This window comes from Lutjanus erythropterus, chromosome 6 (genome assembly GCF_056507025.1).
Source record: "Lutjanus erythropterus isolate fLutEry1 chromosome 6, fLutEry1.hap2, whole genome shotgun sequence".
NCBI classification, from domain to species: Eukaryota; Metazoa; Chordata; class Actinopteri; order Lutjaniformes; family Lutjanidae; genus Lutjanus; species Lutjanus erythropterus.
In genome coordinates, this window is record NC_139322.1 from 2,724,195 (window position 1) to 2,750,586 (window position 26,392).

The 26,392-nt window shown below is 41.1% G+C and overlaps 1 protein-coding gene across 1 annotated transcript in view; it reads right to left on the minus strand.

Moving 5' to 3' along the window:
* Window positions 1-6,421: 6,421 nt before the first annotated feature.
* The window catches only part of LOC146324630 (IQ motif and SEC7 domain-containing protein 1-like), a 28,048-nt gene continuing 8,077 nt past the window's right edge, over window positions 6,422-26,392 (minus strand). The window contains exons 6-16 of the mRNA XM_084722039.1: window positions 24,777-25,715; window positions 23,662-23,820; window positions 22,690-22,812; window positions 22,427-22,593; window positions 21,972-22,111; window positions 20,873-20,998; window positions 17,401-17,500; window positions 12,332-12,493; window positions 10,760-10,981; window positions 9,492-9,541; window positions 6,422-7,914 (exon numbers count right to left, since the gene is read on the minus strand). Coding sequence (XP_084578165.1) covers window positions 6,679-7,914; window positions 9,492-9,541; window positions 10,760-10,981; window positions 12,332-12,493; window positions 17,401-17,500; window positions 20,873-20,998; window positions 21,972-22,111; window positions 22,427-22,593; window positions 22,690-22,812; window positions 23,662-23,820; window positions 24,777-25,715 — 3,424 coding nt within the window. The 3' untranslated portion in view covers window positions 6,422-6,678. The remainder of the gene's footprint in view (window positions 7,915-9,491; window positions 9,542-10,759; window positions 10,982-12,331; window positions 12,494-17,400; window positions 17,501-20,872; window positions 20,999-21,971; window positions 22,112-22,426; window positions 22,594-22,689; window positions 22,813-23,661; window positions 23,821-24,776; window positions 25,716-26,392) is intronic.

Here is a 26,392-nt window from a genome sequence, read left to right on the forward strand (position 1 = left end):
ACGACTTTCCATCAACATGAACAGATTTTTTTTATATCTTTAGAGCAATAAATATTTCCACTTTTTCCATATCTCTGCAATTTCAAAAACAAAGTACAAGTAATATATATTTATATACACAGCTAAAATTTTCCATACATAATTTTTTAAAATAATGTCGTCTCTGTTGACACATATTTGACACTGTACTCATACAATTTTACAAGGACTATTGCAGTCTCTCTTTGCTCTACATTATAAACAATATTTTTTTTTTCTCCATAAAGCGGTCCATTGTGTTGTTACGTACAACTCAGACCCCCGGTCCATCGCCCTTGTATAGATACACACAACACAGACTGCCGTTACACAGGAACAGAAGAATCCAACATTTTTAACTTGACTTGAACCAGATCTGATGTGCTTTAATTTTTTAAAATGTTCCCTGTTTAGCCAGCAGCAGTCAGACCAGATCTGTTTCTACTGGAGTTAAAAACCAGATCTTCCATTCCTGGTGTAAACTCAGCCAGAGACAAACTGCCCGCTGCGGAGCAAAGTGAGTACTCGCATTGTTATTTTTCATATAACGATGGTTATGTACATTCATGTTTATAATACAGTTTCATTCAGTGCAGATACTGTAATAAATATCACATGCAAACTGATAGTGGAGAGCAGACCCGGGCAGAAAAAAAAAAACATATTTAAAGAGAGCATTTAAAGGACCATACCTGGCTTTTTGCATGTTCTTGAACTGCATATACTGTACATTACTTCTGCAAACCATGCAATACAGTTTAGATTGATTTCCTACCTTCCACTGATTTTAGTTTATTTCAATGAAAATCGACTTGCATCCTGCAGCAGATAACTAACCCATCAAAGGAAAATCACCACTAACAATTACATTTGAGAGCAGACAGCTGGCTGCAAGTATAGCATTGATGAGAATAAATAAAATAAGAATACGTGAGAGTTTTTGCTGTGTGTGCATTTACACAGTTTTCAAAACATTCCTTACTTTCCACTTTGCAAATTTTCTTAAAAATGCTGCTTAAAAATAATGGTAAGCTAGACCTCCAAGTGTGTATACTGGGGTCCGTGCTTACAAAGGAACGTGGAACCAAAGCGTGAACAACTCAAGGCCGAGATCATGGCTGAATATGTATTTGTTTGCCCATTTTGGCAGCTTCAGACATCCTCCTGCAGTGAAACAGTATGAGGATCTGCTCCAGCGTTGGACAAGTAATAATAATGATAATAATAAAATCCAGCAAAAGCAATACAGCTCCAACATTGCTGGTGCTTGGGCCCCTAATAAATGTTGACAGTGATGGATTATCTATCTGCAGCACGTGTCAAGTCTCTACAGAGATTGACACTGAAGCCAAAGCCTGCTCGTAGGAGGGAAACAAATCTAAAATCTGTGGGATGACTTGTAAGATGGGTTGGCTGTAATGTAAAGTACATACGATTTGTAGTTGCTAGGCTACAACATGCAAAAGCATGGGGCATGGAGCTTTAAAATGGGAACTTTAGTGAGGATGTGCTTGATTCAGCTCGGGCACGCAGTGGAACAGGGTGAAATGTTGTGTAATCCCTTACGAGGTAGGTTTGATCCAGTGCTCCTCGAAAACTTTATTTTGTTTTGTTTTTTTTCATTAACTGTTTTGGTCTGGATTAGACATGATGTTACTGTATGGCTCCTGCAAAAAGGACAAAGTGTAGGTAATTGGATATACATGATGGGGACCCAACGGTCCAGAATTCCTAGCAGCTCAGGATGTATTTTTTACTTGTATGGTTTTAAAAGGTTGTTTAGTAGCAGAAGTGTTGCTTGTTTCCATCAAAAGGTTGGTGAGAGGCTTCGTGATGATTCACAGGTGTGCACGGGTGTTTGTTTGCGCAAGCATGCGGATGAATGAAAGCAATTATCACAGTCTGTATTAAAAATATTAGAACATATTAGTTGTATGTTAGTCACAGAAAATTCTTGGTTTTGTTGTAAACATATTAAAAATGAAAAAGGTTTTAGTAATTCCATAAGATGCCCAAATCAGAAAAGAAAAAGAAAAATCATCTCACACTCGTAAGCACATACCAAAATTAAAAATGCTAAAAATACAAAACAGCCCAAGGAGTACGTTATGTTAGTAGAAGCTTGTCACACAACAATATTGATAATAATATCAGTAGCACACTCTAAAAAGTCAAAGGGGTTCTTCAGATTGAAAACAACAGGGGACCCATGATGGTTCCCTGAGGAACTCCATCACTCGATTATAATCCGTGACGGTGTTTCCACAAACCTCGAACACAAAAGGCTTCTACAAAAAACAGTTAAGGGATTTTTATTGTTTGTTTTTTTGTTTACTGAGGAACCCTAAGTTGCTCAAATAGCCTGAAGAACTTTTGGTTTTTAGAGCATACATTTTGTTAATTCAAGCAATTCTGAACCGTAGTTACAGATCGATGCTGTTGGCCCCACTGAAAATAGAACACACTGTACAGTTAATATCTACAGTCGGCGCATTCACGTAATCACAGGGAAACTAAAAATGTGTCATTAATGTTTGCATTCAGAACATCAGAGGAATTTCCCATCATCCACCAGTTAAACGCTGGTAAATATTTATATGAGGCTGACTAAAGCAGCCACTTTGACAGGAAAGCAACCAGCACTGAGAGGTTTGTTTCTAGTCAAAAAGTACAAATGGCTGGTAAAATAGTTCGAATGGTCGAGGAACTTTCTACCAGCCATCATGGGCTTCCTGCCCTGACATCCAGTGAGCTCGATCAAATGGAGTGAAAGAGAAAATACACTTTAATACTGGTATGGTAGGTTTAACTCAAAGTGCAAAAATAATGTGTAAAAATGAGTTTGTTCAAGAATATTCTGCTTAGTGCTGCGTGACAATGAAACATTTTCTGCACTCCAGTCCTGTGAGATGTTATCAAGTCCTTCAAGATGAAAATTAGGTCCAGTTTTCAGGTTCCTTTGTGTCTTTGTTGGATGGTGAGGGAGACGAAGGGCTTAGTCCTTCAACCAGATTTTTAAAAATGCAGTAGATGGCTTGATATTTGTTATTCTGAATGGATACAATCAATCAATATATTACTATTTTACTGCTGAATTGTCTTCATATTCCAAGGTCGTCTTTCTTGAACATTATTTCTTAATATCCTTTTATTTTGGACCATCCCTCCGTCTGAAGGCACCTTATTCTCCATTTTCCGATACAAGAAGTGAAAGTGGGATTAAACTTTGTTTACCCTCAAGGTCACCATAATTGTGTTTTTAAAGATTTCACATCTTACTGAGAGGAAGTAACTGTTCAGACTGGGTGGGAAATTAACCATTATCTTTCATAAGCCAAACACTGGTAAAGGTCTGTCTGTGGCTGGTGAAATAAGGCAAGACATGCTTTTCTTAACATACACAAATACATTTTTGCATGTCTCCAAAGGCTTGAAATGTATGGAAAAGAGTAGAGTGGTGTGGTTACTGCTTACAAATTATGTGTTAATATGTAAGAGATAATGTTCGGTGAGCAGGTCATTATGGTGAAATAAACCCCGACAGTGTCTTGAATCATCCTGAAGAGGTTTATTTCAACATAATGACCTGCTCACTGTAAATTATTCCACATATTACACAGTGACTTACCAAAAAAAAAGTTGATTTATTTTATTGCTCCGCAAGAGTCAGAATTGTATCCATAGCAACAGTCTGTTATACATAGCAACGGTGCGCTATAAAGAAATAATCAGAATCGAGTTTTTAACAAAGCTGTGTAATAATTTGTTTTATACGCTCACTGTCTTGATAATTAAGTAAGTGTAAATTAATCTGAAGAAATTCAACTTAGTTTAACCACAGTAGGTGGAGGTTTGGAGAAGCAGCAGCAGAACTGGTGGAGGAAGCCAAGCAATGTACTGCTGTGGACAGAGGCAGCAACAAAATGTATATTACCCACCCAAAAATTAAATATCAATTTAATTTTATGCTATATTTAGAATATTTTCACCACTTTACCTTGCTGTCAGGCAGCCTTTTCTGACAGGAAACTACAGATACACAAGCCAAATATCGCTCTCTCCTAACCAACCAGACTCCACTGGCAAAAACATTAATTTTACCTCACAGAACACAGGAGCTGCTGGGCTACCGCTGCCTAGATCAGTTAGTTAGTGTGTGTTATTGTGTGACTTAAGTGAATTCAAACTAACCATTTAAAACACAGATGTCCCACAATAACACAAACAAACAAACAGATCAAGGCAGAGGTAGACCACCAATTCCTGTGTTTTGTGACGTTAAATTACTGTTTTTGCCAAAGGAGACTGGTGGCTTTGGAGAGATTATGTTTGACATCTATAAAAGCAGTTTTCTGTCAGACAAGGCTGTCCTACAGTGCGGTAAAGTGGTCAAAGTATTGAAGTGATATTGAATTTTTCAGGTTTCTAAAATGTTTTACTGTTGATCCTTGCTTAGCTTCCTACACCTGTACCCCTGCTGCTTCTGCAAACTGGGGGGCGTGCAGATCTCCATCTACTGTAGTTATAAGTTGAGATATCAAGCCGTTTATCTTGGGCTAACAGTCTTAAAATAGTAGATCTGAGCACCACAAAATCATCATTTATTATTTTAATTTAAAAATAATGAGAAATTGATTGTTGAGCTGGGATTTTGAAAAAAATGACATAAAAATTACTGGCAACCACATTTAGTCTTGGCATTGATAGAAAATATTTTCTGAGTTTCATTCATGTCTTCTGTACATTTTGGTTTAGTAGATGTGACATAGCTCCCTCGTGCACACCTATAAATTATGTTCATGTGCATTAGCTAATGCTAATGTCTATATACATCTATTGCATATCTGTCTGTTCTGGAAAAGGATTGCTCCTTCCTGGTGTTTCTCCTTTTTATTCTTAGTTTTTTGCTTTTTTGTTTTCTGAGTGGACGGTCTGAGGATAGAGGCTGTTGTATATTATATATATTGTTCAGGCTTCAGACAGTTACAGACATTCATCAGTGAACCACCCTTACAAAGTGGTTATGGAGTTTTTGTTTGGATGATGCACAATTTTGATTTTCTGAAGTGAATGTAACATTTCTAAAGTTAATTTCCCACCCAGTTCTGTTAACATTTCCAGTGATATGCATGTTGAAAAATGAGTTACATTACAATGAGATCTTATTAAATGTAACCTGACAGAACTTTTTCATGACTTTGTTTAGGTACTGTAGCTCCCCAGCTTCATCAAAGGCAGAAAAGCCAGTAAAACATAAGACTCTGTTTCCCAGACTGCACCCTGTTTGGCACCTTTCAGCATAATCTCCCTCCCTGGCAACATAGGGGGTCACATACAATATGGAGCATGAAATACAGTTGACATATATTATAATTTCTGACAAATTCAGGCCTATACCTTCAAATATGCTGGGAAACATGCTGGGGAGTATTCACTGGTTTAGTACAAATGATCAAATAAATTTCCCTTTACAAGAATAAATTATAGGGAGATTTACAATGTCAAATGTAAACCTCCCCCATTTTAAAGTCCCAATCCAAAACAACAACGTTGTGCCCCCTGCTGAAACCCTGTAATCCACAAACACTAAAGGCTTCTAGTAATTTTTGCAAAACACAAATGTAAAAAGACATCTGTAGTTTTCGTTATGATGGCTTATTTAAAGTCTTAAAAAAGTTTATTGTCCATGTAGAAAGTAAAGTCTTCAGTAACCTTCGCTAATGCACTTTTTATGGTCAAATAAATGCTGGATTGGGCCTTTAAATGACGACAAATCCCTCCCCCTGCATATAGGATTTTAACCATAGACACACCGACACTCATTAGCTATTGCACAGGTCATGCATGCCTGTCTAAGACACAAACTGCACCATATTAACGCTAACCACTTCTGCTTCTCGGTAACACCTCATGGCTTGTAATATGTCAACAACCAAAACAATGGTACAAGTGCTTTTTGTGCGAAAAACAAGGTGGCGCAAGACTAGTGTGATTTTTGGAAAATAGTAAAAGGACTTGTCACGTTCTCAGGCTTCACGCTAAAACCTGAACTGTCCCATCAACCAATACCGTACGCAGCGTTAGCATCTAGCGCTAACCCTTGTGTTAAATTCTCAGGCACTGTTCCCTACATGTCTGGTCCCTGAACCATTAGTCCACTACAGCAACTCACAAATTCTGACCCACAATATGACACAAACATGTCCTCTGTCGATGAACAACTACACACATGTCCACGGAGTCCCACGCCACGTCTGAGGGGCACTACAAAGAGAAGATGAGGAGATTTTCACCAAGACGGCAGGACTATGTGGGATTGATTTTCGTTCTTGGTGCTCGTTGCTCCGTGGGCGGGTTGTTCCAGGAGAATTTGCCCCTACAGGGTGCAGGTTGCCCAGCAGGTTGCCCAGCAGGTTGCCCAACAAATATCTCTGAGTGTGTGAGAGTCTTTCTACTTGCGGGGGAAGTGGATGTGAAAATAACACAGGCTGAGTAATTTCCTCTTCCCCGCTCTCAGTGCTCTCCTCCTCACCAGGCGGCCATTTTGATACACCTGCATTTGCCCTCCTCCTCTCCTCTTCCCCCTCCTGCTCCCTCTCACTACCGCCCCCCGGTGGCTCACTGCGGGGTGGCGGACCACCGTCCTCGGCTTCTGCCTCCTCACACGACCGTGCTGATCCGGCTGACAGGCTTCGATTTGGGGCCTCCCCCTTGTCCTCCCCCTGCCCCTTGGTGCAGGGAGAGCGGGCCGGTCGATGGGGGAGGTAAAGGGGAGTGCGGTGGGGGAGGCGGAATGGAGGTGAGGGGTGGATACTGTGGTCCGTAGGGCTGCGGGGGCGTCTGGCTGACGAGCCGCGCCGAGGGCGTCTGGGGAGGCGGGGTGGAGAAGATGAAGTGGGTGGAGGGGGAAGCGGAGGGGGAGGGGCTGAGCGGGGAGTGTGTGTGCACGGCGTGGTTGTGAGAGTGTGTGTGAGCGTGGGGGTGGGGCTGCGAGTGCGAGATGGTCAGCGGGAGCTTGCCGCCTCCACCCGGCCGTGCCGCCGCAGGGTGCGAGTGGTAGAGTCCGTGCGGGGTAGTAGGGGTGATGGGGGAGTGAGGGGACAGCGGCGGGGGCGTGATGAAGCCCATGTTGTAGCGGGGGTGCTGGGCGACGCCATGTTGCATCCTCTGATGCTGCTGGGTATGAGAGGGAGCGCAGCCGGGCGGGCCCTGCCGCCGGGGTGCAGAGAATCTTTGCGCTAGGGCGGGGTGCTGGGGGGCGCTCTGCACGTGGTAGCGGTGATGGTGATTGTAGGGTGGGGGTGGCGTCTGCTGCTGCTGGTGGCCAGTTGCACTGACTCCTCCTCCTCCACTGTTGCCGTGGCAGTACTGGGCGTGCAAAGCCTGGAGCTTGGACGGCACCCCTCCCGTACCTCCTCCCCCTCCAACTCCTCCCGAGTCCGACTGGCCGAGGTTGGGCGATGGGGAGGGGCATGGGGAAGGGGAGGATGGGTGGGGGATGGGAGGCGCGGGGGCGGGGTAGTGGGGGGGTGATGATATCATCAGGGGACTCGGAGGACCCTGCGGAGTCGGCGACGTCATCGTCAGGGGACCAGGAACTTTGCCTCTCCGACTGCCGAAGAAATTCCCCAGAAGGCCGCCGCCAGTCGGACCTCCCCCACCCGCCATCCCTCCGCCGCCCCCAGCCCCTCCCCCGCTCACGAGTGGGGAGGTGGTGGCCCCCCCCTGGTTGTGACAGAGCCCCGGCCCACCCCCCACCCCTGTACCGGGGCTCTGAGTAGGGCGGTGTGGCCGGTAGGCTGCTGGAGATGATGGGACCATCATGGGGCTGTAAGATAGACCTCCAGCAGGCAGGGGGCGCTGCTGGTGAGGTCGAGGGCTGCTAATAATGGAACCCTGAGAGGAGGACGAGGAGGGAGGAGAGGAGGAGTGAAAAGAAGAAAGACAGGAAGAAAGACAAAGAAATGCAAAAACAGATTTTTACAATATTTAAATTAAGCCGGTTTTAGTTCAGGACAGACATGCAGGAAATGAGAAGAAAAATGAGCGACGTAGACATAAGCAGTGTTTCCATCCAAATGCATCGCAAAGTTTAGATGAATTTCAAGTAAATCAGCAAAAGAAAATGTGAATGAAAGGATATAAATGAAGAAGTACAGAGAGACTCTAGCATAGATGCTAAGCACTGAACTGCTGTGAACAAGGTCCACAACAAAATGGATTTTAGCCACTTAAAAAAAGGTCCACATGAAAAAAAAGAATCAATATCAGTTTAAGTGTACACTATATTGCAAATATTTTCTTTGCTTTACTTTGCCATCAGACAGTTTCTGATTTGAAACTGCTGTTTTAGAAGCCAAACATTGGTCTCTACAAATCAACCAAACCCCTTTGATGAAATCAGTCATTTTACCTCGCAGAACACAGGAGCTGCTGTCTTCCACTGCCTCAATCTCTGAATTAGTTTATGTTATTGTATGACTTTGGTGAACCTGAACCAACCCTTTAAAACACTGAAGTCACACAATAACACCAACTAACTAACCAGCTGAGGCAGCGGTAGACCAGGAACACCTGTGAGGTTCTGTGAGGTAAAATTAATGATTTTGCCTGTGGAGTTTGGTTGGTTTGGAGAGGGTGATATTTGGCTTATATAACAGCAGTTCCCCATTGGAAAAGGCTGTGTGACGGCAAAGTAAAATTCTGAAAATATTCTAAATATAGCATACAATTAAACTGATATTGATTATTTAGGTCAACATTTTTTTAAGTGGCTAAACATTCCTTTTGCCGCTGATCCTGTCCACAGCTATACATTTCTTAGCTTTCATGGTCATGCTCTTCTTCTTCAAACTGATAGCCTGACTGTGAGGAGCGTTACATCAGATCTGTGTGGAGCGATCACGGATGGATTATAGAGCCGTGGGAGGGATGAGGAGACTGTCGGAGTGGAAACAGCTGAGTTACATGTTCACTAAGTCAGAACTTAATTGGAAAAAGTGTTTCCACCTGCCGTTTCCATCACCGTTTTTTTATGTGATGCCTCAAAATGCTCATAAAAACACACTGATGAAAATATGGCTACAGACAAATGACATCACTTGGAAAACCGTGGCCGTCCTGGTGGCCTATTGGTTACGACACATGCAGTATATAACTGCAACATCCCCAGTTTTATTCTGGCAGGTATGACCTTTGTTGCATGTCGTACTCTCTCTGTATCTGCTGTCAAACTATCTCTGCACTGTCTGGAACATCCAAAGCTGGAGTAAAGATCTCTCTGTGGACACTTGTGTCGTCTGTAGAAGCTTGTTTCAGCCTTCACACTGATGAAACGTCACAGTACATTTAGATGAACATTTTTTCCACACATTCAGCTGTGAGTCAGACAAACATGCGGTGTGATGGGGCTGCGGTGGCATGCTGGGAGGTCACATCATGATGCATGCTTTCCCCACCCCACCAAAACTTACTTCAATGGTACTGTCCAATGACCCCACACTGTTCCTACGACCTCGCTTCCCTGTTACCCAATCAGAATGAGGCAGGGTTAAAATGTGTTCGCCAACAAATACTTGACACGTAATCCCCATTTGTAACAAACGAGATGCAACATGCTAATCTGTGAGCTCTGTACTTATTGCACAAACGTGATGCATATTTTCTAAAACTTTGGTCAACGCCTGCTTCTTTTTAAACTGTGCAAAATAAACTCACTTGATCTGACTAAAATGTTGAACTACTTCTTTAATCGTTTTCAGTGGTAGAACGTAACTAGGCTCATTAACTAAAGTACTGTTCCTGAATGATTTTTTCTACTAAATTATTCCCATTTTACGCTACTTAATACTTCTAACTCCACTATTTGTCAGAGGGATATATTTTTTCAAATTTAGATTTAGATGTAGATTTTACAAAAACCCTCTATAACATTAAAATGCTGCTACCAATAATCAATAATCCACTAATAGTTTAAATAATACAATAACTGACAGAGGCCATCCTGCTGCATAATGAACGCGTACTTTTGATAATTTAAGTACATTTTACCAACAGTATTCTGTACTTTTATTCAAGAGGAAACACTACAGGTAAACAGGGTAAAAATGATAATTAATAAATATCGCCATCCAACACCCAGCTCATTACATACAAATAGACAATATGTTTTTGTATCACTCTTTGAATATGCAGCATTCTCTATTATCTAATTTAATATCCCATAATTTGCATACATTTACAGAACAGAAATATGTACATTTAATAAAGCCAATCAATTTTTGCCATGTTTTTAGATATAAAATGTTATAAATCAGGCTATGAATGATATACGTGAAAAAGCCTACAAACACCCTTCAGAATATAAATAGGAATAAAACTGGAAGGTTTGGTTAATGTAAGTGCAGTTCCTGCAGTAAAATCAGCCTTTTTTATTTCATGTTGTAGTTCTCGAAGCTGTCCAGTAGGTGGAGACAGAGCACCACAGTCCTGCAGCAGACTTGCATCTTATTCTATTATTTTACCATTTTAGATTTCATCACTATTTCATTTGTTGCATAAGACCACAGATGTAGGTTTGCTCTGAGTCAGTGAGTCATAATAAAAAAAACTGCAGCAGTAAACAGAAACAGTCAAATATCCCATTTGCAGAATCTCAGTCACGTCTCAGGGGATCACAGAACACACATATACTTTTATTTTACAGGCACACTATGTGTGTCAGAGTGTACTCGTTCCTCACCTGTCTCTGAGAGGTCTCTCAGTGAAGAGCTGAGTGCCGTGCGTTTGAGTCCATCTACCGAGGCGTACGTGTCATCGAGACTCGGCCTACCCAGAGTGCCATTCACCACATCGCTCTTTATGGCGCCACCACTGGTGTTGGAACCCGCCGTCCCCCCTCCTCCTGGTCCTCCACTCATCAGCACACCAGGACGCATCACACCTTTCTGCTTCTCGAGCTCCGCTGGACAGATGGAGAGAAGAGAGGGATAAGAAGGTGAACATCAAAATACAGTCGTTCATAATGTGAAAGGAATGTTTTAAATACTTCTGTGTGATGATAATTAGCTCATCTTCAGCTACTATTATTACAACGCCAAATCCAAAGAAAAGTTTAAAATGAAAAATAAAAACAGAATGCTATGATTTGCAAATACTTTTTGTCTTATATTCAGTTGAATTCAGTACAAAGTCAAGATATTTAATATTCAAACTGATGAACTGTATTGTTTTTGTAAATATACACCCATTCTGCTATTCTGCCAACAACATGTTTCAAAAACGTTGGGACAGGAGCAACGAAAGTCTGGAAAAGTTGTGAAATTCTCAATAAACACCTGTATGGAACATTCCACAGGTAAACAGGTGAACTGGTGACACGTGACCAAATTATGATTGGGTATTAAAGGCAGCACTGCAGCACTGCACAGTAAGCTGGTAACTGTCACATCTGTGAAGGCCCCATTAATGCTGAAAGGTACATACAGGTTTTGGAGCGACATATGCTGCCATCCAGATGACGTCTTTTTCAGAGACGTCCCTGCTTATTTCAGCGAGACACATAGTGGACGTGTTCCAGCAGCGTGTCTTCGTAGTAAAAGAGTTCAGGTACTAGACTGACCTGCCTGCAGTCCAGACCTGTCTCCCAATGTGTGGTGTGTTATGAAGCACAAAATACGACAACAGAGACTGTGGACTGTTGAGCAGCTGAAGTCACTGAGTGATAAACATCCTCCTGTCACAACCTTTGTGAAACATGTTGCAGGGATCAAATTCAGAATGAGTGAATAATTACAAAAAACAATAAAGTTTATCAATTTGAATTTGAAATATATCTTCTTTGTACTGTATTCAACTGAATTTAAGTTGAGAGGTTACTACTCCTGCTGCTGATAATCTTTACTAGTCGAAAGGATACCTGCTTTTAATTTTACATTTAGAAGATAATGACTACTGTATGGTTTTGATTACAGCCAATCACAGCAAGCATATTCTGATTTAATGTGACGTGATTGGCCCACTACCACAGCAGCAACAATCTATACAGTCTGTACGTCAGCGTCCACGCTATTTTGGTCCTGTCGAGACTGTAAACACCTACATGTAAATAGGAAAGCTGTGTTTTTTCTGCACAAAAAGCACTGTAACATTAATATGTCTACACTGATTTCAATGAGACTTTTTATATTCAAGAGTTCATGATCTAAGTGGATTAAGTTAGAAAAAAAAACTTTTTTTCCCTATGAGCAGTGTGTAGTTACCACTGCTATTGCTACTACTATAATACCACAAGTACTATGGTAGGAGGACTTACACTCCACCCTGTACTTCTCCATGTCCTGGACCTCTGCGATGCTCTCTCGGAGGTCGGAGGTGAAGCGCGCTCGATCCTGCTGACTCGGAGCCGTGAAGACGATCAGCACCTTCCTCTCTCCTCCAGGATTCGCCGACGTCAGTCTGATACCGTGAGGGTAGTCTGGGTGAGACACACACATACACCACATGTTACATGCAGTGACGAAAATCATTCTCTCCTGATAAATCATCTCAAGAAATCTTCTTTTTTTTATCTCAAGATAACAACATAGTTAACTAATCTTGAGATACAAGCATTAACAAATAATTACAAGCACAGCTGTCATCAGCTTCTGTAGAAAAAAATGACATGATGATGTGATGATTTTTTGACTACAATAATAAGTTGCACTGATCTAAAACAATGTACTCAAATCAGATTTTATGTTTCTCAGTTAAAGTTTAATGTTCACACGAGGTGAAATCAGTCAGAGCACAGGAAACACTACATATGTTTCCATCCACCTGTCTTCATGCAGACTTTAAAAAATGCACGTAAATATAAATAAACTAAAAACTAAATGAGACTAAGAGTCTGCAGCCAAGCTAGCAGCTTTGTGAGGCTAGAAGATAAGAATAGATTAGATAAACTTTATTGATCCCACACCGGGGAAATTCACTAGTTACAGCAGCTCAAAGATCGAAAGTACAAATAGAAAAAAAGTGAATGATAAACAAAATTATGTAGAACAGCAATGATTTGTTGATTAATCAATTAATCGATTAGTTGCCAACTATTAAATTACTTGGCAACTATTTGGATAACTGATAAATCAGTTTGGATTTCTTTTTTTTTTTTTTGAAAATTGTCCAAATTTTCTGATTCCAGCTTTCCAAATGTGAATAGTTTCTGGTTTCTTTACTTCTCTCTGACAATAAACTGAACATCTTTGGATTGTGGACAAAATAAGACATTTGAGGACGTCATCTTAGGCTTTGGGAAACACTGATCGGCATTTTCTGATATTTTATGGACCAAACAACTGATTGATTAATCATCACTGTCTTCTTTAGTCTGTAGAATCTGATGTGTAGGCCAGCACGTCTCTGCAGCACCACAATAATTTTACAAACAAAAATTGGGTTTTATCAAATTCTGCACTTCCGTGCGATTTGAAAATCGCAGCAGACCATATTATAGCTATATAGCTATATGATAGCATATAGCTATCAGGAAAGACAAACGTATTGCACAACAACATCTCTGCTGTTCACACACACAGACACACCTTCTTACTTTCCTCTCCACATGATACACTGATACCTAAATGCATACCCACCCACAGACAACACACACACAGCATTAACCCACCCACACACATACATGAACACACACACACACCAGCCGTCGATGTAAGATTGTGCTGATGAATCATATGGGACAATCTGTCCCGGTCACAGTCATCACCACAGTCTGCCAAGTTCCATTTAGCTCCAACTGGAGGACCAGAACTGTCAACAACAACAACTAAACAAAGACGACGAACCAACTAAACAACAAAACAACTGCTGCAGCTTCAGTGCACACTGACCACAAATAACACACTAACAACTGAAGAGTGTTGACCTGAAATCTGATGAAATGAAATATAATATGATGCAATAACTGAAATGGTCAACAAACACACGAATCTGTGTGCAGGATTTTAAAATAGGACTGATTCTATCAAATGAAATTATATATAGTAGATGACAGTTTCCCCCTTTAGTCTCCCTTAAAGGGACAGTTCACCCCAAAATCAAAAATACATATTTTCACACTGGCCTGCAGTGTTATTTGTTAGGGGTGTGCATCTCACTGACTGATACGATTTGATATGCATCTCAATACATGTTCAACCATACAATGAATCTTAGAAATTTTTAAATAGCTCACGATTCAGTTCGATTCAACCTTGTCACAATGTAATATGATACCATGCAATGTGTAAATCTTTACATTTTGATTCTTTCAATGCTGTATTTGTAGGGCGCTAAATCCAGGAACAGGAGAGACAGAGAGGAGACAAACTTCAAAACTGTTTAAAATGCATTTTTGCAGTAAGATGATCAGCTGCTCTGTTTCATATGAAGAGTGCTGTGGTTTTGATTGAATTTGACTGAGCAGAGGAAGTGAGGTGTGGAGGAACAGTGATGCTACGTGTTACCTGACGTCTCTGTGGGTCAGACTCTGCTGTCAGACACGTTCTGCATTAATGATTTGCAGCAGTGTTTCTCATCTTTCTTATAAAACCCAAACTTAACCCACACTTGCACGTTATGAAAGTTTGTTGGTGCGACGTCAGTTTTTTCACTGTCTGTTTTGAGGAAATGAATAAATGTCCTGCACCATATGCTGCCCTGCCCGTATGGGCTTACAAGACCCTAAACAAGAACAACAGCCAGGATGGCCATAAGATAAATAGTAACAATTCCACACATGCAGAGGAAGTTCAGTTCCTATGATGGAAACCTTATTGAAGAAATGGAATGGAATGGAATGATGGAAATCTTATTATGTTACGTCCTCTGTATTAACTGCCATTCAGGATTTTTCAACTGATTTTTTCACACGGATGGTTCCTTAAATCGCTGTTTTCAGGGTAACGAAACAGAAAATGATACTTGGTCCTCAGCAACACCAAGATCACAAAGATCACATAGATGTTGCTCTTCAGGAATACCAGAAAATGACTGAAAAACGCCTTAACATTACACACCCACTACACAACTCTGACCAATCAGTAGACTGCAGTGTTTGCTGGCTCACTTTTATCATCGGGACTAAATCCAAAATACTACCAGCGCAAAGACATTTTTCTTTGTTACTTGTTAGTCCTGTAACCTCACCCCCTGGACGTCATGTCTCTCAGCTCAGCTGCGCTGCCTTGTCCAACAGTAGAGAGACTGACCTTCAAGCGCACCCGTTGAAGTGTACGGACACACGGTGGAGCACACTTCCTCTACATCACTGCAGCAAGTTGAACCACTGGATTTTCAATTGGCTCTTTACATAAGAACTTAGTTTGAGGTCAGCCGTCATTTTGCGTCTCGTTTGGAAACATTATATGGAGCCTCTTCGAAAACGGTGGAGATATGATTTTGGAGCTGAACTCTTCAGAGTGAGGCATCCTGTTAACAGGTGCTGAGGCAGATTTGAAACGCCACCAACTCCAATCTGCTGCACAGAACTGAGAGCCAACTCTTCTCTGCTGAAATAGAGGCTTGGAAACCACACACACCCACACACTTACACACACACACGACTCTGCAGATGACTGCGTTAACATCATTATTGAAAAATGTGTCGGTTGAGTGAGTCATGTTTTGAGGAATGCAGCTAAGCAGCCTTGTTTTCAGATTGACAGTCGTATATTTAGGAAATCCTGTGATATGCTTCCACTGTGTTTCTTTGAAACGCGCTGTTGGTGTGTTCAGTGGAGCACTGACTACTCTTCTGCAGCCTGACGATGCCTTACATTTAGAGAAAAGCCTGGCAGACAGAGTATAATTTCAGTAATTGGAGAGGGAAGTAACGTTATGTTTTGCCAAGTGATTATTAACAGATTGTTGAGAACGTTTCCAAGTGGGACGGAGTCTCCAATTTTTGGTGCTAATTTCAAGAGAAAAATCTAATGCTATGCTTTGACCAAGATAAGGTGCACTAGTTAAGATTTCACAGCTTCTGGGCTCAAAAATAACCCACTGCAACCTTCAGACACATTTAACCCTCTTGTGTTCTATGAAACTATGGAAGCCCACAGCTGCTGATGTGTCATTACAATTAGAAACTATAATGATTTTAGATACTAAGTCTTTATTTTCTTATTCATTTCTTGTTATTTTAAGACACTACTTCATTATTTTTTAGGTTTCTAATTTATTTTGTGATAATTAATCATTATTTTGAGACATGTCATTTTGATGGTTTCTCATTATTTTAAGATATTACTTCAATATTCTTTGCACAGTTTCTCGTTATTTTGTAAGTCATGTTTCTTATTATTTTGAGATACTAAGTAATTTGTTTATGACATTAAGTCATTATTTTGATTGTTTCTACTATACTAATACTAAACCATTATAAAAGTAAAAAACAACAAAATCATTTTGAGAACATTTCTTATTTTAAGATACTAGAAGTTTCACATTATTTTGCAATACTAAGTCATTATTTTCACAAGTTTTCTCATTATTAAGTGACACTAAGTCATTATTTTGAGGAAGTTTCTCATTATTTTGAGATACAAAGTCATTTTGAGAAAGCTTTTTATTATTTTAAGATACTAAGTCATTATTTTTTCTCATTATTTTGCGATTCTGAGTAACATAATCTGGATCCATATTTGATCAGCAATTCCTAGGTTGATTCTTTGATCTGAGTTTTGTGAGCAGTGTGTGTTCAGACGACATGTTTTTCCCCCAAACTTTGTTAAGGAAACGAAGCATGAATTTGTTTTGGTCGGAGACGCCGGCGCTCTTTACAGTGACCTCTAAGGTAAATGCTGTGTACATTTAGGTCTACAAAATGTCAAAAAATTGAAAAATGCTCATCACAATTTCCCTGAACCCAAACTGACGTCTTCGTGTCGCTTCTTTTGTCCAACCAGCAGTCAAAAACCAAAAGACTCTTCATTTACTGTCATATATGACAAAGAAAAGCAGCAGATCATCACATTTAAGAAGCTGGAACCAGCAAATGTTTGACTTTTTTGCTTGAAACATGACTGAAACAATTAACTGATTATCAATATAACTGGCAAGGATTAATCAATTACTTGCCTTATAGTTGCAGCTCTAAAGCATGTCATAAATAGCTCCTAGCATGGGCCTGTGCCTCAGAGTCTGAGTGTGTGTATATATATATCTGCATGTGTGTCTTTTCAGTGTGCCTGCTGACGGTGGGGTAAAAATAGAGAGTTGAGCAAGTGCAAAAAAGAAATAGAGATATAAAATTAAAATGAAGTGAGGCTGAGACAGATGGAGGGAGCAGATGGACGAGAGGAGACACAGAGACAGAAACAGAGGGACGGACAGAGCGGTACTTACAGGTGTTCTGGAAGGTGTGGACCTGCATGTCCAACAGAGGAAATGATTGTCTGAAACTGTATGTCACTGAGGTCTTCTTCTTCTGGAAGATCTTCGTCACCTGAAGAGGAGGAGGAGGAGGAGGAGGAGGAGAGAGAAGAAAAAGTCATGGCAGGAGGGAGAACAGGAAGACAAAGAAAAGGGAGGAGGAGGAGAAGTGGGGAAACAGAAAAAGAGACAAAGAGGAGGGAGTGTTAGATTATGCTAATCTTTGTCTTCATGTGTTTCTTTTGTTCATTTCGAGGTGAGAGGTTTTTAAAATCCCTTCTGAATCTTTTCTCTGTAATGTGTCGACGTTCCCCTCCGCCTGCTCTTTGTTTCACTGTAAATAAATTAAAAATGATAATTTAATAATTAATTAAAGCTGAAACAGTCAGAGTCACGTCATCTTTGAAGACGTACTTTTCGTGACATCGACTGTATGTGGAGACAATGAGCTTTAAATCATTTATTTAGACTGGAGAGCTTTTGTCAGAATTTATAAACTCGCACAGACTTAGAAGCTGGTTCATGTCTGTCTGTGCTCACCGTCGTACACTGTTTTCACTCCCTTTATTTTATTATGTACTAGCTTTAATAAATATTACTGTTTTGAGATGAATGATTGATTCAGGTTTGTCAAAATTCCATAGTTTTCCAGACTCAGATTTCCAGCCTACTTTTTAAGATCATATCTTTTTTAAAAGTATACTTTTGTGGGGCTTTTATGCTTTTATTTGATTGGACAGCTGAGTCTCTGCCCAAGGTCAACTAACCGGTGCTACCTATACTTATTATTATTTTCTCTTTAAATACCTGATAAATAATATATTATTATCCCCCATTGTTTCCCCATTTTTTCCTGGTTTCTATGGAAACAACAATAAACACAGCCATTAAGGTATGGCGTTGTTATGTAGAAAGGATGACTTTAACATTTACTTTTCTGAGAATTACATCACTGTATCAGTAGGGCTTTCTGCAACGGTATGGACTCACCAGCCACTGGAGTAAGTAGGGGGGGTCCAGATATACCGATCTTAATTATTGTAATAGCTATAAAAAGGATTTCAACCTATTTAATATACAGTTTATGGCTCCAACTATTTTGAAAGCAGGACTCATTTTTGCAGGTCTAGTTGCTAAATATTGCTCCTTTAAGAATCATTAAAACATGATTATGATCACCAGAGATCGTCAGGTTGGAGGCAATATTTTTGAAAGGGGGTTGTTGAGGTATTCTTGGGAAACGTTAGGGTGTGTTTAGACCAAAGATTCACAAGATGAGTTGTAACTTACAAATACTTGCAATGCATCGTTGTGACAACCTGCAGGTTTACACCGATACAAGACAAGATAACTTATCATCTCCATAGCAACGACTCTGTTCTTACTGCTGACTGCTCAGGCTTCTTTTGTAGCTGAATGTAATTTCTTGTAACTTTTCCCTCCAACGTTCTAAAATAGTTTCCTTGTGTATCTTTAATTTCTCATATCTGACAGAAGACCAGACTGCTCCTTCTTGCTTTCCCAGAACATATCCTGTCAGGCAGGAAGCAGCCAGTTCCTCCACATACACGACTGCAACCGCCTGGACCAGGCTGCCAGCTTCAAACCTCGCCAGGGACTACGGATGAAAACTAGCCTTTTGGCTAATCCTGCCTATATGTACAGTTATGTTTATTAATATGCACTGTCCCTGAGAAAAATTAATAAATAAACTAAGAAACTTGATGGCCTCAGACGCACTACAGCTTCTCTGCAACCCACAGTGAAGAAACTGGCAGAAACCACAGTGCAGTGCAGAGATCACACTGACTTTCAAAAGTTTATTTCCTTTGAAAGTTAAGATAACGCCTTTAATAAAGGATAGCCAAAAAATCCTCCTGCTTTTTTCCAGTGTACTTTTTCCTTCACTGGCTACTCTTGTTTTCAATTAGAAAAATGATTGAAAGTGCTCTTCTTATAAGCTGTTTGTGATCAAAGGAGACCTGAAGTCTGAAGTTGGGAATTTCTTGTTACATCCTGGTGTACTAGTTGATTATTCAGTTGTTAGTGTTTTCAATTATTTTGAAGGAAAATGCACAAAATTTGCAGCCTAAAGTTTGTCGAGGAAAACAGAGATGTTAAAAAACAGTTAAAAAGTGATTAATACTCTGAGTAGTTTTGAGAGGATTGCTTTGTACCTTTACTTAAGTATTTTTCGAACACCAGTACTTTTACTTGTCACTGAGTAATATTTTAGTAATGTAACAGTACTTGTACTTGAGTACAGATTTTCAGCACTCTTTCCACCACTGGAACTAACGCGATCACAGGTGTGTGTTTGTTGGATATTTTATAATGGCTCTGACTGCAGCTCAGCCGATCATAATCAGAAACCGGAGATCTCCGTTTTATAAGAATGATTAAACAAGAATTTGAGCTGCTTGAGCAAAGAAACTGGAGCTGCTGAGCCTCAGTTTTACTTTATCACTGAGCCTGGATTAAACTCTTTCTTTCTATTGTTTTTATGATGTGAATCTTCAAACAGAATCAATAAAATTTGAGTTTCACTGGTAAAACACAAGACTTGGCGGGTAAACCTTGTTGACAAATCCTGCCTGGGTTTCCCGCTTAAGACAGCATGTATTTGCATTTTCTCTAACGGGAAGTCAGACTGAAAGACATTTCTGGAGCGCAGCATTAAACAGGACCAGGGCATTGTGGGATAAACTGGTGCTCTGGTGATGCACAATCACTTTATCTCCCATGAGAGAAAATCCGCTGTGAGAATCAGTTCCCGAACTTGTCCCAAAATAGTGCAGCGATACAAACACCCCCACACAAAAGAGACAGCCTGTGTAAAATGATACTAAATGACTCTTTTTACCACCAAAATCCAGAACTGTAGGCAACGAAAGTCACACAGATGTGATGATGTGATGATTATTTGTATCTGTATCTGTTCAACCAACAAAATCATCTGTCTCTGTGTATACAGATAGAAGAAAGGGGTCTTGGTTTATACTGGGAGCCACAGTGAATTGGGCAAATGTATTTTCTAACTTAATATTCTCTGGTAATGCAATTGTTGTGCCTTCAAAGCATCAAATGATTTAATATGAGCATATAATTAATTATGGAATATATTTCCACCTCCTCCACCATAACTAACATTGAAAAATCAGAAACTGAAAAAAAAGTTTTATCAATCAAAAGATTCCGTTTTGCATTTGAAATCAAAATTCTCCAGTAAAAATATTCATGCAAATAAAAATATTTTGCAGTGAAAGGGAATAATCTTTTGGTGCATTAAATCAGAGATTGATTAAAGTAGATGTGACCTTTTTTTTAACTCGAGAACTTGAGATGCATCCCTAACGCTTACACACTTACATGTGCACACACACACACACACACACACACACACACACACACACACACACACACACGCAAAGAGTGTATTGATTACCATCAGCAGGTCGTTGAACAGGAAGACTTCTCTCTGGTGGACGCCGCTCCTCTGAGCTCTGTTTGGATCTGGAACCTCGAACAGCTGACAGCAGCACACCAACCTGCGATGAGGGAGGGACAGCACCTGCAACACACACACATGTGCAAGATGTTACATTTTAAAGCACATATTTCACAAAATATGATATTATTGTGCAGCAACAATCTGCACCTCTAAAGATCTGCAGAGTCGTTTGGTTGAGCTGGAGGATTGATGCTGTCTATTGAGGAATTTTCTTCCATTTTTCCCTGTTAAAAGGGTTTTATGGGGAGTTTTTCTTTATTCTTTTGAGGGTTTACAAGACGTGTTGTTGCACACGGTACAGATTATAAATCCCCCTGTGGGATATTGTAAATTGTGATATTAGGGTATATAAATAAAATTTAACTTGACTTGGCTGTCTGTGGTGCTGAAGTAGTAGAAGGATTTATAATTTCACCTTTTTCTTTTAGCCCCACCCTTCTGTTAGTTTTGTAAAAGTGGATAAAACTTTCAGGGCGACTTATTTCAACAGAAGTTCGAGTTTTGAGCCCATTTCAGAAAAGTTTTTCTTTTGTTTGTTTGTTTGTTTTTTTTTTACCAATCAATAATGTTTTGTTGAGATAATTTACTTTTCTTCTTTAGATAATTCCTTAGAATAGAATCTTTCTTCTAAAACACACTAAACACATAATTTTCTAAAAATAAATGATCTCAATTAAAGATTATAAGTAAGTAAAACAGTGAAACTTTGTTTAGTTTATTTCATAACCTAAGAGTCTGAATTTGATTCAAAACTAAAAATACCATGAAATTATGAGTTTTATCTAAACGTTTTTCCTTTTCACAGTATACTCAACTCTATACTATATTGTAGCCCATACACTCTACAGCAGGGGTCTCAAAAACAAACTGGCTTAGGGCCCCTGATGATACTGTCGTCTCACAGGGGGCCATTTGTATATACATTAGTTAGCTGTGTTGTGTGATCATCAGTATCACTTGAAAACATGTTTGTAACATGTTGTCTGTATGTGGAGATTTGAAGATGTTTGTTTAAGACGTCGGAGGGTCTTACAGGCTTCTTGCCGACCACCATCCTCTCCACCGCCTGGACCTGAGACACGTGGTCATCGTTGGTCCTCAGCTCCCATTTCTGGATCCTTCCATAAATCGCCACCAGCAGGTCCCTGGGGATGTCCTGACCGTTATCAACACCTGACGGAAACACAGGTTCACACATGAAATTATAATGTATAGAAAAAACAGAACATTGAATTGTCTTGTGGTTGAAATGAGCTCTGCAAACAAGCTTGGCTTGTCTGGCCATATACTAGACAAAAATTGTTGTCCCCATTAAACACACAAACACAGTCCAGCTTGACCGAAGGTGAAGTAACCCTGTAAAGCTGTAAATCAGATGCTGCAATCTGCTTTGAGCAGCGAAGACAACAGTCAGCAGCATTTCTGCTCTTTTCCATCCAACTTTTGTTTTTACATTTCTTTATCAGACAGACTGATCTACTGACTGACCCCGCAGGTTCTTGATGAAGTCCTCCAGCTTCATCTTCCTCTCCGGCTTGACGTTGGGGCTGTACATGTCTGTGTTGAGGAGGATGATGGCGAAGGCCAGGATGAAGATGGTGTCTGGATTCTGGAACTGCCGGATCAGCACCGGGTTACAAACACAGTACCGCTGACTGGAGAGACAGACAGAGAGAAGACGTGAAACAAACTCCACTGATGCATTAGGTTCTTCACCGTGTCCTCTGTGGGGAACTGATCCAGTTTCATACCTGAAGGCCTCCACCAGTCGCTCCACCCGCTGAGCTTCACCCTGAACTTTAATCTGAGCCTGGAACTTCCTCAGAGCGTCGTCAAGGTCCATCCCTGAGAAATCCATCTCATCCAGAACACAGCTGCAGACACAGACAGACAGTCAGACGGTACTTTAGTATCAAACAGAAAAATATCTCAGTTTTAAATACAACTCCAATTCCAAAAAAACTTGGGATGTTGTGTAAAATGTAAACAATGACTTGTAAAAACTGTTAAAAAAAACTGAATACACCACAAGCATTTCAGCATTAATGGGGCCTTCACGGATGTGACAGTTACCCATGATGCCATGGGCACTAACACACCCCCATACCATCACAGCTGCTGTCTTTTGAAGTTAGTGCTGGTAACAATCTGGATGGTCCTTTTCCTCTTTAGCCCAGAGGACACAACGTCCATGATTTGTGAAAACAGTCTGAAATGTGGACTCGTCAGACCACAGCACACTTTTCCACTTTGCGTCAGTCCATCTCAGATGAGCTCGGGTCCAGAGAAGTCTGCAGTGTTTCTGGATGTTGTTCATATATGTCTTTCTCTTTGCATGGTAGAGTCTTAACTTGCATTTGTAGATTAAGAGACAAACTGTTTGCCCCTTTTATACCCAATCATGATACTGTCACCTGTTACCAGTTTACCTGTTTACCTGTGGAATGTTCCAAACAGGTGTTTTTTGAGCATTAGACATGTCACAGTCTTTTTAGGCTCCACTCACAACTTTTTCAAAACATGTTGGTGGCAGCAAATTCAGAATGAGTGCATATTTCCCAAAACAATGAAGTTTATCAGTTTAAATATCTTGTCTTCATACTGTACTCAATCGAATACAAATTTAAAAGTTTTTGCAAATCATTGCCTTCTGTTTTTATTTATGTTTTACACAGCCCAACTTTTTTTGAATTGGGGAAGTCACGTGATGATCTTGTACTCACTCGAGGACGTCCTTGTTGAACTGCTGCCGGCTGCCCAGGAACTCTCCGATCATCTGCCTGCTGAGTCCTTTCCTCTCCAGAATGAACCTGGCGATGCCCACCGGTGTGTCCGATACAAAGCCCCTCTCGATCAGGTACTGGATCCCCTTCTCCGGCTTCCTGTAGCCGAGACAAGACATGTTGTTTTTGAAATCTTTGTTTCATTCTGTTGCTCGATTTCCTTGCATGTTTTATTCATTTGATTTCAATTCGGCTCTGGTCCCCAGTGTTAGAACTAGAGATGAAATGGTATGAAAATTTCATACCATGTATTATATAACTTTACATTTATTATCTGTTCTGTAGTACGGTATATCTGCAGTTATGCTGCAATCCATTGCCAAAAGTACCAGGATGTCCGACTGTATCCAGTCGCATTTTGCAGTATGCAAGCCAGCACGCTTTTCTGACCATTCTCACCCCCAATCCTTTGTGATGGATGTATGAGCAAGACAACGTTTTGAGGAATACTGCATGCAGCAGTGCGTATTTTATAAGGACGGCTGCAGTATGTACTAAAAGTAAAAAGAAAAAATATGCAATTTGGAAGGCAGCTTTTGGGCACATTTGAGATGAACTGGAAAGTGGAGAGTAGATGAGATCAGGCGGCAGCAGGAGGTGGTGACTAAAAGCTGCAGTAAAGTCTGACTGCAGTCTCCAGCAGCCTTCGGAGAATACAGGAAGTGATAAAAATATTTGCATCGTATTAGATCATCTGTGGGTACTATATGGGTACGGGTAGGGTACCTATGGCTGAAGAAATAAAACGTGCGTTCTTGATCACTTATTAAGTTGCTTCAATACTTTTCTTCATTTAATCTGTTATTTTTTTCAGCTTTATTGCTAAAACACACCACCTATACTGGAAATACACTCGTAGGAATTGGAAAATGAAGATGTGGGGTTTGGATTAAAGAGCAGCGGAGCCTGAGATGACCAACAAAGTCGGCATCTTCAGCTGGATGCACCGCTGCAGGTGACCTCCCCAGGAGGAGAGGAGGTGAGCAGATAAGAGTCATGCTACAGCTGGGATTTACAGCTGATTATAATCATTGGTTTCATAGACACACGCATACTTGTTGAACAGGTTGAGTCCGATGCGGTACTGCCGCCGCTGCACCACGTCGTTGTTGAAGGCAGGTGAGTCCCAGCTGTGGCGGCTCTCTCTCTGATATGTCTGCTTCCCCAGCGTGGCTCCTCCGATTGGCTCCCGCAGGCTGTCTCGTGACGATGAGCCGGAGCTGCAGTTGTTGACCGTCGTGTCGTCGTTGGAGTTTGTGGTGGTGGAGTTGACGCTCTCGTTGTCTCCGTCCGAGCAGAGCAGGTGGTGGTGGTGGAGGTGGGGGTGGTGGCCGTGGTGCTGCTGCTGCGCCTCCATGTTCTGGAGTGCGGAGGAGGACGAAGAGGACAGCGGCGAGGGCGTGAGCGGCGGCGGCAGGGGTGAGAGGGGCGTGAGCGGTGGTATAGGGGAGGGCAGCGGGGAAGAGGGGGGTTCTGGGTAAGAGTGGGGGAGGTGGTGGTGTTGGTGGTGCAGGTGGTGGTAGTGGTGTTGGGCGAAGTGGTGAGCGTGCTGGATGTACGGGCTGCCGCCGTGCACGTGATGCATGTGCATGATGTGCGGCTGGCTGTACTGCGGGTGGTGGTGGAGGATGGTGGGGAGGTGGGGGATGGGTGGTGGGTGAGGGTGGGGGTGTGAGTGGGTGTGTTGGAGTGGGTGAGGGAGTGGGTGTGACGGCAGGGTCCGGGCTGAAGGCATCGGTAACGGGACATTGGCGGGGCTGCGAGTCTGTCCCTGCGCCGTGGCGACCGAGCGGCCGTTTGGTTTGTGTTTGATGGTTCCCTGCGGAGAGTCGGCTTCGCTGCTTCCTCCCCCTCCTCCTCCTCCTCCTCGCTCATCCTCTCCACTCTCTCCTTCAACACCTCCTCCTCCCCTCCTCTCCCTCTCGCCTCCTCCACGCTCCACTCCTGAAGAATCCTGCTCGTACACCAGGCGCCCAATCGAGCCGCGCTCTGACCTGAAGAGTTGAACAATGAAGTTCAAGTTCAAGAATCCATATACGGTGAAAATATTCTTACATCTTCAAAATAAAACTATGTCAATACTTATTATATACTATTATACTTAATTAGGGCTGTCACAATTTCAATATTACATAGAAAATCATCAAATCAAATTGAATCTGCAATTCTCCCAGTTTCTTTTTCTACATCCCCATCTACCTGCAGCATCCAGCATGTGTCTGAAGAAAAAACATATCACACTTGATACCATATTGACTGAGAAGAATTTAAATATGTAAATGACAGCTCTCAGAGCATAAAACCAGTGATCAAGAAATCAAGACTTGACAGTCTAACCATCAGTGCTAAATATAAAAAAATAAAAAAATTGAGTTGAATCGCAACCTTAAAATTGAAAGTCACATCCACTCATGGATTTGCTGTGCAACCATGGATTTCTACAGCTGTGGAAGGCGCCATTATGCATTGGAATATGGGGGGAGTGTGGTTGAGAAAATTTAGTGCCAAAGAAAAGGGATGTCTGACAGTGAGGCAAAGCAGTGAAAACATTCTACATATTATTGATTATGAAATTAATCGCCAACTATTTTCATAATCAAGTAAGTAACTTTTTAAGAAAAAAAGTCAAAATTCTCTGGTTTCTTCACTCCTCTTTGACAGTAAACTGAGT